Source organism: Rhipicephalus sanguineus, chromosome 6 (assembly GCF_013339695.2).
Source record: "Rhipicephalus sanguineus isolate Rsan-2018 chromosome 6, BIME_Rsan_1.4, whole genome shotgun sequence".
NCBI classification, from domain to species: Eukaryota; Metazoa; Arthropoda; class Arachnida; order Ixodida; family Ixodidae; genus Rhipicephalus; species Rhipicephalus sanguineus.
Window position 1 is genome coordinate 174953809 of NC_051181.1, and position 12657 is coordinate 174966465.

At 47.6% G+C, this 12657-nt stretch overlaps 1 protein-coding gene across 1 annotated transcript; it reads left to right on the forward strand.

The window, feature by feature from the left end:
• The first annotated feature begins 7203 nt into the window (after window positions 1–7203).
• On the forward strand, window positions 7204–8417 carry LOC119395546 (putative nuclease HARBI1). The gene has a single exon (XM_037662526.1). The coding sequence runs from the start codon at window positions 7206–7208 to the stop codon at window positions 8415–8417; it is 1212 nt and encodes a 403-aa protein (XP_037518454.1). The 5' UTR covers window positions 7204–7205.
• The last annotated feature ends 4240 nt before the right edge of the window (window positions 8418–12657 follow it).

Sequence of the window (12657 nt, forward strand, 5' to 3'; positions counted from 1 at the left end):
CCCACTTCTGACCACTGAACATCAATACTCTCTTCATTTAATATGTCCCCAGAAATATCGTATGGCTGCAGTTCTGCAAATTCCACTTCAAGAGCGTCCAAGGCTCTCTCGACTCTTTATTTTTCTTTATTCAAGATACCTCGCAGCGCCCAAAGGCGTTAGAGCAGGGAGGTTACAACATCGAATGAAACACATCTTCGTTCGAACACATAATACAACTTCGTTCACACATAAATACATCTTCGCTCACGTTACAGCATTGAATAAATAGATCTTCGTTCCCACAATGTACTTGTTTTTCAGTTTGCCTATTGCACTGTTTAATTGTTCTAGGAAAAAATGAGTTTGCGTACATGTTCGTTTTAGCTTTATATTCCAGGATTTTACAACTATGATCAAGACGTTTGAAGTGTAATGAGGTTTGTGTAGGTAAATTTCCCTGTTAATTTCAGTTTTATTGTAGTAAATCCAATAAAGAATTTTTAATTTCTGTTTATAGTGGGGTTGAGTTTCTCATCCTAGCTCAGCCTTCATAGCAGTGCAGCTCTCCCTGCTGTCCCAAGACAAACGTGGATTCTGTATTTGTTCAAGAGCAGCAATGAAGGTTACTTCGGCGGCGTCCCACACGGCACAACTGCATTCTAAGATGGGTCTAATACGAGTGGTGTATGCCGTACATTATATATTCACATGCGAACATCGCAAGTTTCTTTGAATGAAATTTAAAGCTTTACCAGCTTTGGTTCTGAGAATGTCTACCTGAGGTTTCCACGAACATTCAGACGATAGTAGCACACCTGCATACTTATACATACTATCTTGTTTCAACTCTACATTATTCAGCTGGTACCGCGACTGGAATGGTTTCATCCTTTTAGTAAATGAAAGATGTACACACTTTGCTATATTCAGATTCATTTTCCATTTGGCACACCAGTTATGAAAGGGCGATAAGTCGTTCTGAAGTTCTAATGCATAATTGTGATCGGCAATTTCTCTGTGCACATTTTCTTCTCCTGGGGCAGAATTTGCGGGAATGACTCAGTGAAGAAACGAATGCTTGTGAAAGATGCATCGTTCAAGAACTTCAAATTGGCGATTTTCGCTTTCTTCAAGGTTTTATTCTCCAGTGGAAATTTGTGCCATATATAGTCATGTTGTGACAGTAAAGTACTCCCGAACAGTAGAAAAAAACTGCTGCTTCCCGCTGGCACGCAGCACCTCCACAACAGACCACAGCAGATGTGCGGCTCCCGAGTACAAGATCTTCGTTGGCTTTTTGGTTCTTTAGATCTTGATAGGGAACCTCCAGCGGCGAAGAACAGGCCTTAATGGCAGAGGGATTGACAAACCTAGCCAAAAGGTCCCTTAGGAGCTGCATCGAGAGGGACTGGAGCAGATGAATTTGAGGTGCCTGTGACTGAAGTTGGCCGTTGACTTTGTCAAACACAGGGATGACACTCTTCGAGAGAGGGTCATAAGCCAAGTTTACATCAGAGGCCAGGTAGTACTAAAGCCGTTCCTCACGGGTCAAGCTGGCACCGTCCGGTACTCGGATGAAAGCTTCACTTTCTTTGCCTGGTTTGCATCCATCTTGCCTCTTGGCTCCTTCCGTTTTTGGCGATCTCGCTGGACTTCGTCCCGCACCTCTGCAAAAGCTGCAGCTGTCTTGGGGATCTGGTACGAGCGCAGAAAGTTTGGGCGCTGCTGGCTTTTCGGCTTTGTCTCATTCAAAAAGAAGCTGACCAAGGGCTGCCACTGCTCCAGCAATCTGGTCGGACACTTTCCCAGCGATAGCCACCGCGTTGGCACTTGTTTCAGAATCTTCCGCACCTCTGTGTTGTGCATCCCTTGAAATTCAGCAAGCCTGTCTTTTCGCTTGGCGCTCTTCTTGAGGTATTAGAAGATGTCCACGAGCACCTCGTCGAATTTTGCAGGTAAGCCTGCGGCTCCTTTCTCGGCCGCAAGATTTATGAGGTGACACGGGCAGCCAACGGCTATCAAATTTTCTTGGGCTTCAGTTAGCACAGCTGCCACGCCGTTTTTTACCGACCATCACGTTGGCATTATCGGTAGAAAATGCGATGCAGTTCTCAACCATTATATCACGTGATATGATTGCGTCCAGAACGAGGTTTCCAATCTTTCGGCCGGTGGCCTCTCCACGGAGTTCATGCAGACAAAGCAGTCTGCCTTCCACGTTTCGCGATTCCTCGATGTAGTACGTCACCACGATTGGGTAAATTTGCGACCTACTGTCGTTGCTTCCGTGCACTGCCATTGCGAAAGCACAGCGTTTGAGAGCCTCCGCCATTGTGTTGCATCTGCAGCCATTTCCCCGACGGTGGCCGTTGTTTTCGTACGTCCGCACCCGTACCGCTTCGCGTCCTCGCACTTCGGGAGCATTTTCCGAAACAGCGGTCCTGCGTGATCACTAATGCTTAGCAGCAAGTTGTGTTCCACAAGAAATCCCGTGAATAGGCATTCTGCGCGGATCGCACTGTCTTCGCAGCTCTTTTGGAAGAAACTTCCGATGTTGCCCTGCCCTTCCGCAGCACGAATGTAGTTCTGATGCATCTGTGAAGCGTTGTGCATTGTGCATCTTTATGTCGGCCTTGCCGCCGTGCGAAACGCTTACATCACAGGCGCACGTGGTACTGAATCCGTACTTGTCGCCTTTCTCCGAGGTCACAAAGCACGGAAACTCAGCTGTGCATGAGTCCAGAAACACTTGCAAGTACAGTCGAAACCCGCGATAACGAAATCCCGAGGGAACGAAATTCTCACCGCAACGAAATACTTTCGGAGCACCGGCGAACGCCCATAGGAGTCAATGCATTTCGTAACTCGAGACTACGAAAGATATTCATACTGCAGTCCCTCATTAACGAAATTTTTGAAGCACCAGTGCGCAAATATTCTACTCTCGCAACATTACCTACATTCGAAAACTGCTGAAATGCATTCATGCTACACTTAAATTGCGCAGAACTATCGCTACAGCACACTTGAGAAGCAGCCGCTATCATTGTTTACAAAAAAAAAAAAAAAAGCTGGCGACAATGATGATGATGATGACTTGCCGAAACACCCGCTCGTTATTGCGGACTACGTAGCCAAATCCACATTCCTTATCATCATGGGGTTTCGTTGGTTGGCTTGACTCTGTGCTTAGCTTTGTCGGCTTTGCGCGCACATGGTCGCGTGGGTGGAGCCATTTGTGGAGCGTTTTCTTGGTCGCTTGGTGCAACGTGAACTGTGTGTGGCGATTGCTTCGCCCGATTTCGCTGCCTGCGAAGATGCCGCCTCCAACGAAAAAGCGGAAGTTCATCACGCTGGAAGATAAGGCTGCAATCATCAGTGAGGTGGAAAAGGGCAGGAGAAAAATGGAAATCGCCGAAGAATTCGGCGTTGCGTGCAGCTCGCTGTCCACGATTCTGCGCTGATCCGCGCTGATCCAGCGGAGCTGGAAAAGGTTCGCCTGTAGGCGCACTTGATGACGGTACTGGTGACAGTGCAGTGCCGCCGTCACTGACCAGTGCATGGGGCGAACTTTGTGCCGTGGCAAACGAGATTCCCGATCGAGAGGCATGAAATTGTTGCGTGGTAAGGCCCGGCAAAGCAAGCTTACTGACTTTTGGAAATGAAATGTGTTTTTTGTAAATTACATGTCTTTCCTGCCGCATTCTCGCGCCAACGAAATTCCCGCAAGAGCGAAATCTTGTGCTTTCCCCGCCGATTTCGTTATTGCGGGTTTCAACTGTACTTCTTTGCTTTTGACACTGCCATTGACTTTCTCGGGGAAACACGCAACCCTCACAACCACGTAACAAACAACTGACGCGTAGACAGGCGGCGTAGGCCTAGCGTACAAAATGCGCTTGAACTTCCTCCAAAGCCGGTCGTGCTTCAAACAACGCTTCATCTACAAAGATGCCTGCCTGCCGCGCTCATGAAAGACCTGTTTTCAGTGGTGGTAGCTAGCGATCCTTGAGGAGGTCGCCCGCAGCACATTTCCGCACACATAGTCGCCTCGATCGGCGCCGCCGCCGCGCCGCGCACGCCCCCTTTCCACCGAACCAACCGATCTCCATTGGCACTTGGCGATCTGAAGTGGCCGGCATTGTTACAGGCTTCAAACTGACAACACCTTGCATTCTAAAGAGCACTATTGGCCGCGAGATCGAGCGGAGTCGCCGCCTGGCGGCTACTGGCTGAAGCGCGCCTAATGTGGATTGCTCCCTGCGTCGTCTGCTAGCCACGTCGTGTTTGCACGTGCGCGTACGTCCTGCACGTTCTCAAAGGGCGGTTTCTTCTTTTATGTTAGCGCGAGTTTAACTGCTCTTACCCATACCTAACATGATGTACAGAAGCAAATGAGATTGCTCGGCTGCATGCTCATTGTAATAAGACCAGTGAGTGCGACTTTCGAGAGGTCTGTGTACTGGTGTCGTATCCTTCATTCGCCAGAATCATTTCAGTGTTGGTGCCGCTTTCTGCTTCAAGCACACCCTAAAGTGCGCTTGGCATAGTCCCAAACGTGAGGAACATTAAACAGTGTGTGAGTGCAGCGTTTCAGTGACTCGGTGGTAAACAAAAACGAGGCCCATGCACTTTCGCGTTGTTGTTGTGTGTATAACTGCGGCACTGTAGTTCATGATGCGCTTTAGTTGTGCTTAAGGTGCCCTTTTATTCTGCGGTAGTGGTCCCACTACAGCGAAATATTTCTATCAAGTGAAGTCTGAGACTTCGGTACTCAAACTGTCCCTAAAAGGAAAAAAAAACAGACAATGGAATGACACGGCAGTGATAAAACGGAGTTGCCGCGCGCAGTTTTAACATGGGGTGAAATTTATGCAAAACCACCCATGTGTTTAGATTTAGGTACGCTTTGAAGGACCCAGATGTTCAAAATTAATCCCGATGGCGTGCCTTACATTTATGTCGTATAATTTCACGCAGAACCTCATCCTTTCTTTTTACATTATCTTGAGCGCTTCTGTGGAGTTGTTATGATTTGATGAAAGGCAGCGGACATCATTAGTTTGAAAAAAAAAAGACACTTGTTCCATAAAATAACCGGACCTTTGTTGCATCACTGTCGTGCACGTAATCAATCGATGAAAGCTCTGTGCTAAACTCTTACCTGCGTATATATGCGTATTCGCGTGAACAGTGCTGTTAGCTCATTGTACAGGAATATGGGCTGGTATACAAAATGAACAGGAAGTAAACACTTAAATAGTTCAGTCGTGCGTAGCACACAAAACACAAGCTAAACACGTACAGAAAAAACAACAAAAAACGTCATATAGTGCGTAAGCGCAGACTGTGATCCAGGGCGAGCATCCCTTTCATCGGCATGTTGCGCTTCTCTCACTAGTTATAGTAACGTTGGATGATCCTCGTGCACCGATTCAACAATGAAGAGCGCAGATATTACCAGTAAGCTGCAATCAACGCAATTTATTCGCCGACAATCGGCTCAAACCGCTCACAACGAAGCGCCGCTGTGTGCATTTGTACACGCGCCTCCGATGGCCTCTCCACACTAACGCGGCGACGGTGCTCCCACCTATATGTCGATCTCGCGGCCAAATAATAGGGACACTAAAGAGCAAAACGATTTTTCTCATAGTAGTAAAGTAGTCTTTCACGATACTAAAAACATCACGCTTGTTGCGAGAAGACGCTTAGTAAGCGACAAAACGCGCAAAAACAAATGTGGGTGGGACGCCACCTTGAAGTTTCCGCACCATTCGCCGTGACGTCACATGTTCTGACGGCGTCTGCTAGGGCCTACGTACTTCCTAATCGGTAAAAATGAAGTACATTATCCTCTGAGGGGGCCATAGACTTAACATACCGAGTTTGGGGTAATTTTGTTGTGCCAATGGCGCCAAAATACGATAAATACACTTTGAAATCCGTGACGCCATGCGGGGAAATTTCGGTGCGAAATTTAAAAATGAAACTTTGAACGATTTTCTCCTGTATTAATAAACCTATGATGGCGCAGTTAACGACATTAGAGTTCTCAGAGCACAATTTATCGATCTAAACCGATTCATTGTTTGTCTTTAGTGTCCCTTTAACGCACTCTCGAAGAACTCGCATCAACGCTTCCGGCCAAAACTATGTATGGAACGGGGGCCAAGACAGACAGAGGCAAAAGTTTTCCACTTTTCGGCCACTTTTCGGGAGATTCGAGATAGCATTCGTACAATCGGGAGATTAGGTCAAAATTCGGGAGTCTCCCGGACAGTTCAGGAGAGTTGACAGGCATGCACTTCTATCGTGTCAGTATGTACAGCTTCGGCGGCTTCGGTAAACTCTGATTGTGCAGCATGTTCGACCTCTAGTAGTTGCTCACTTACTTCCGGCGCCCGCTGCTTTGTAGTCCTTTTTTTTAGTCGGGGGCCTACCTTGACGCAGGCTTCTCTCCTTCCTTCTAGTCGGCGTTTTCTTTGTGAGGTGTTTTGGCACATCCGGAGAGAGCGTAGGAATGGCGTCCTCCGTCAGCAGCAGCTGGTCGTGTGAAACGATTGATTACGTGGCGATAAGTCGCCCCACAGTGTGAACGTCGCCTCATAGCGACGTTCCCAAACAACACAGTCGTTAGTTCCTAATCGCCGCGTTTTATATTACGGGCCCACTGCTCCCGTCTCAATGCAACCTTGGGAGCTCGAAACAACGGCACCCTTGCCTGACGACTTGTACCCACTTTTACAGCCAGACACGAAACACGTACAGTCGCGCTCAATATGACTTGCAACACGGGAGCGCGTTGCCTCACAAGTTCAAAGACTGCCTATGGCTTCCACTAGCCCTTATTTGTATAACTAAACGCTGTTCTCGCACTCAGGGATGATTCCAAATAAGAGCGTATCATTTAGTTGCCGAAATGAAAACAAGTTGAAGCCATGTGCAATCTTTGAACTCATGAGGCCGTGCTTTCCCGTGTTGCAAGCCATATTGGGCGCGACTGTAGGTCCGTTCGATTCACCTGCACCACTCTGAACCGGTTCACAGCAGTTCCCGAGAGGTTCGCGACGGGTGCGTGGCTAGTTCAGCAGTGCCGCAGGAGTGCCGTCCCAACCGGATGGCAGCGCCACGCAGAATCGAATGCCGAAGTGCAGTTGTTGTGCGAAGTCTTCTGCTGTTCCAAATGAGCGCGCGGTCGAGTGTGCGAGGCACATGGTGCAATGTGTGTGTCCCTCATTTTGTGTGCTCTCTTGGTGTGTAAATTGTCATTCTCCTACCTGTCGCTTTTCTGTATGAAGATGAACTCTGGCCTGATTTCAACTGTCGTGCAAGTCGCCATGGAGCTGATGGATTCTGACAGTGACGAAGAGTACGACGACTTAGTCGCTACAATAACGATGAAATCAGCGAGATTTGACAGAAATCGCATACCAAGGTATTGTGAGGACGTTGTTGACCGGTACTTTGGTTTCGAGTTTAAACGGATCTTTTGGCTGTCACGCGAGGCGTTCAGGGATCTCGTTGCCCGCTACCAGACGTCCTCGTTCTTCCCCGATTCTGCTGGTGGTCGCCCACGGATCAGTGCCGATAAGACTTGCTTGGTAGTGCTGAGCTACCTCGGTAGCCAGTCGAGTATGTACTCCCTTGCTGACAGATTTGATGTATCCGAGTCGTCAGTTCACACGTGCATTGAGCGCGTATTGGACTTTTTAAACAGCATAAGCGAAGAAGTCATTTCTTGGCCAGAGAGTCATGAGCAAGAACGGATCAAGACCGGCTTCTTGGTAAGGAGCGAAGGTAAAGGCCCGCGCAACACCATAGGCTGTGTGGACGGTTGCCATATAGAGATTAAAAAGCCGGAGGAGTCATCGCATTCGTACTTCAACCGCAAGAAATTTCCATCTGTGGTGCTCCAGGGAATATGCAATGACAGGAACAAGTTCATTGACGTTTTAGTAGGATTTCCTGGATCTGCACACGATGCCAGGGTGCTTCGTGAAGGCCCTTTCTTCGAGGTAGCCCAGACAAAGTGCGCAGACGGTTACCTGCTTGGAGACTCTGCATACCCCTTGCTTCCGTGGTTGTTGACGCCATTCCGGGATAATGAGCAGACCTTTACAGTATGGAAGAAGCGCTATAACAAGTGTCATTCTCAACAGAGGTCTGCCATTGAGAATGCCTTTGGCCATCTGAAACAAAGGTTTCGTAGGCTTTACTTTGTTGACGCTGCTACAGTCAAACAGTGCTGCCTTATAATAATGGGTGCTTGTGTGTTGCACATGTGCAACGAAGAGAGGGATTTCTTCATTGAGCTCCAGGAAATTGCAGAGTTTGAACAAGTTGGAAATGATGATGAGAATGATGTAACGGACCGAAGTTTGGCTGCATACAGTGAATGTTTGAGAAAGGCCATTGCTCAAACGCATTGTTAGTGCCTAAGTGAGGATTTCATGAATTTGTGATATTTAAGAGTGGAGTGCATTGTTGTCTAATAAAAGAAGGAAACGATCTTTTCTTTCTCAATAGTTGATATGCGAAATGCGCGGCGCCATCTCGTGCACAAGTTTAGAGTTAGGTCCGCCATCTTGGTAGCGTCCACGAAGCGGAGACTCCGCACTGCGCTGCCGTACACGACGAAACCCGCACGGATACAGAAAGCGCGAAAAGTGTTCTCTTGCGCAAATCGACCCACATCGGAAATGCCAACACACTGTTGTGTACCCTGTTGTAAACAGCGAGGACCTAAGGATCCTGGCGGGAACAAGGTGCGTGGTTTTTGCTTCACACGCGTCAGCGCCGTGTTGTTTATCCGCAGCCATGCTGATGCGGTGAATGTGTAAAGGCTGGGACTGAGTAATATTGGGACTAAGAGAAACGCGAACAGCGGAAAGCGTGGCTTTCGGCAAAGTCCTACTGTGACATGCCTTGTCTGTCTTCAGGCGAATCTGTGCTCGCAGCCAGCGTCACCGTAGCGTTAGATTCTTGCTCCGGCTGGCGCTATCGCACCGCGTGTGCTTATCACCTGCCAGTCGTGCCTGGCACTCGGAACCCGATAGGATATCGCCAGCCGGACTTTAACGAGGACTTTAATGCGGAGCTTTGCTCATGTACAGGCCAAACCTGGTGCCACGATAAAGATGGTTCTGATAAACACGTTCACGCCAGACGAGTATTTACGACCGTGGTCGATGATCCCTCTTTCATGGGCCAACTAATCGGATCGAGTTTGTTGGCCTCTAGTGCACCTGACGACCGACTATAATGGTGGCCTGTCGCGCTTTGCTTAAGCCATATCGTGCAGAATCTAAAGCAAGTTAATCGAAAGCAAATTAACCGCTATCTAAAGAGCTCGCGTGACGGATGTGCATATCGTCCTACTTTTATTTCAGGCGAAGCATCTTTTAATGTTACAGCCAGGTGAAAATATTCTAGTATCGTACGTACATACAGGTTTCGGTGGATGACTTCTCAAGGCAAGTTGTAACTACCTGTATTTCTTGCAGGCTTCGTATCACCGCTCCCCAACAGACAACACAAGATCATCGCCGTGATGAAGGGAAATACTTCAAGGTGACCAAATCCACAAAAGTCTGTTCAAAGCTTTTCTTGCCATCGGACTTTATTCCGGCTGTATCTCGAGTCTGATTCAGCTAAAATGGAGGGAGACCACACTAGCTGTTCACCTACTGCTGGCACATTGGGAGGTTCTGGCAAGCCTGCCATTGAGGTGCAACATCTGAAAAGAAAAGCCAAACCAGTTGTGACATCCATGAACGCAGTGCAGGTTGTTAAAGCAATACTTATGTCCGTATCAGTGGTGTTATGCTTCAACAATGAGACTAAATAAAAATTTAATCGTGGTTTTTCGCGTGGCGATATCATCATATGATTAGGAGGCACACCATAGTGGAGTGCTCCGGATTAATTTAGGCCAAATGGACTTCTCTCATGTGCACGGCAGCGCAAGTAAACGGGCGCTTTTTCCGTAGCACCTCCATCGAAATGCGGCGGCCGCGGCCGGGATTCGATGCCGCGGCCGGGATTCGATACCGCGATGTTGCTCTCAGCAAGAGCCATAGCCGACTGAGCCACCACAATGGGAGACAAAAACTGATCACAGAGCCCTTCGATAGTATCAGTGCATTTGTTTCTCACTTGTTTAAGGGGCGATTCGGAGTCTGCCCCAATGCCGTGGCTAGCTTCCACCAACAAATAAGAAAAGAAACCTATGCTCTCACTGCATTCGACTGGGACAGAACTTCCATATCAACATGAGCGAGATACGGCTTCGGGTGAGCGCGTAATCGCCGAGAGCCGGCACAGGGCAGGCACAGTGGCATCAGACGCCGTTCGCCGAGCATGTCACTAGTACTACACCAAAAAGCTTACTTACCCGAAGTCACAAGTGTTCATGCGAAGCGATGATGGCGCACAGTATGCCTCGATGGTAAAGTTGTACGCATTCTTGCGCTGACGGGCAGAGGGTCGTCTTTGATCGCAAAACGACTCCAACGTGTGCTCCGATATGTTCGGTACGACCGTCAAATCTGTCGTCCAGCCCGGGCTGCTAAGACTCGGAAAGCACGGTTGCTGGAGCGGAGCGAGAGGGTTTGCCATTATATATATGCACCTGTTACGCGCGGTCGAAAACCTTCAATGCAATGCAGATATATCTCAGTGCGACGAAGCTGGAAGCGGAGGCTGGAGCTGGGCGAACACCTAAGAACACGCCGAACACTTGACGCTACCAAGATGGCGACCGGACTAGTGGTGCCCAGTGTTAACAGACGACCAAGTAGTTTTGCATATCGTCTATTTATTGACCATTTTTTCCACATTGACTTTCAATGGCAGTGACAAGGCGTTCTAGAAGGCTCATTTTGGCGCTGAGCCGTGCGTCCCTTTCTTTGCGGCTTTCCTTGAACTCTTCGAGCAGAGCTTGGAGTGGAGTGCCATCCACGCTTTTCCTTTTTTTTTTTTCTGTGGCTGGCTTGATGGCCCGGCTTCAGCCACTTCTTCGTGTGCACGTTCTGGTTCTGCACCTGCTGTGTCAAACTCACTTGATGGCGGAGAGTCATTTTTATCGCCTGCGTCGAGGCTGTCCCTGAAACGAAATGTAACTGTAAATATGAAATATTTACATTTCATGTACAATAACTTTACCTGGTCATTTCAATCACCCTTCCTGGGGCAGTCAGCACTGTCGGGGTGATGTGATGCTCTTTCTCAAGAACATCACTCAGTTCTCTAGAAAGAAAAAAATATTGCTAGTGTGTTGATGAATAGTTGAATATGACCTGTACTCACTCTTCAAATTCGCAAGGGACCCTTGCGTTGCCTGACGAGTTATTTTTTGTTTTGGTGCGTTTGTAGGCGCGCTCAAGGCTCTTCCACTTATTTTGCACTTGTAGAGGGCTACATGGAGCCTCAAACTCCTTTGATATAATGTCGGCAAGTACTTGCCACAGGGCCTTTTTGTGCTGAAAGAAATGTACGCAAAGCTTTAATGATCACAAAAAGAAAGGCTTGGCATGTGTTAGAAAGAACATGTATTGATATGTGGGGTATTTCACGGTTACTCCATATAACACTTGCCGAAAACCACCCTTCTTTCCGACAAGGTCCTTGAGCTCCTTGTACTTTTGAATTAAAAATCTTGTTTTGGGTCCGGTCCACAGCTCCGGTTCAGGAGATATTGGGTTGTCACTGTTATTCTGGCTGGGTGCCACAGGTGACATGTCGTAAACAAGTTCCCTTGGGCTGTCCTCATGCTCATAGGGGCTTTGTTCGTCTGTCACATCGTCTTGGACAACAAGAGTGACGACTGTTCCATCTATAAAGAAAATGTAGCAAGAGTCATGCTTCAGGAAGGTCTTGTCACTGATTAAAAGGTCGCATAACGACATTTAATTTGACAAAATCGTGCATATTCTAGGGAATGATGAAGCCACAGATGTGCATGAAAGACGCAGAATATTAAAAGGACGTTATATTTTACTCTCTTTGAGCATTTACTTATATTACTGCGAACTAAACATGGGGCAACTGAACTGCTTCGAACTTACAAGAATTATTTTGTTCAGAAGAAAGCACCGTGGTCATGGAGAATTCTGGTTTTTAGAACACAATGAACCTCCATTTTATAAACAACATTGTGAAGATTGCGAATATATACAAGTACAAACTATTGAGGTCCTAAAAAAATTCTACAGAAGGTAGAGTAGGACTGTTAGAAAGGCTAGCAAATGTTTGGAAAACTAAGACGACAGAAGACAACGGCAAAACTGTTAGGCGACAAGATGTGTGTACACGTGCTTGTGAGAGATTTCAGGGTTAACTTGCATAAAGGTGGCCATGAAAACTTTTCAACGTGCCCGCAGCAGCATTATACAAATCCAACAATACAATGTACACAACGCTTCGCAGTTCACGTTTTTAAAGTGACTGCACAGAGATCGTGGTGCCTAAAATGCGAGATTCCCATTACAGGACCGCGCAGCAAGCAGCGCACTAGCATCCAGCCTTAATTAGCGCTCGAAACGTTCACATATTTATCGACCTCAATATCACAAGCGCTATAAATAATTAGCCAAAATTTACCGAGCAGACAAAACAGATGCATGCCTACCTGGTACTCTGTATGCAAAACCATCGCCCTGTGGAATCCGGCGC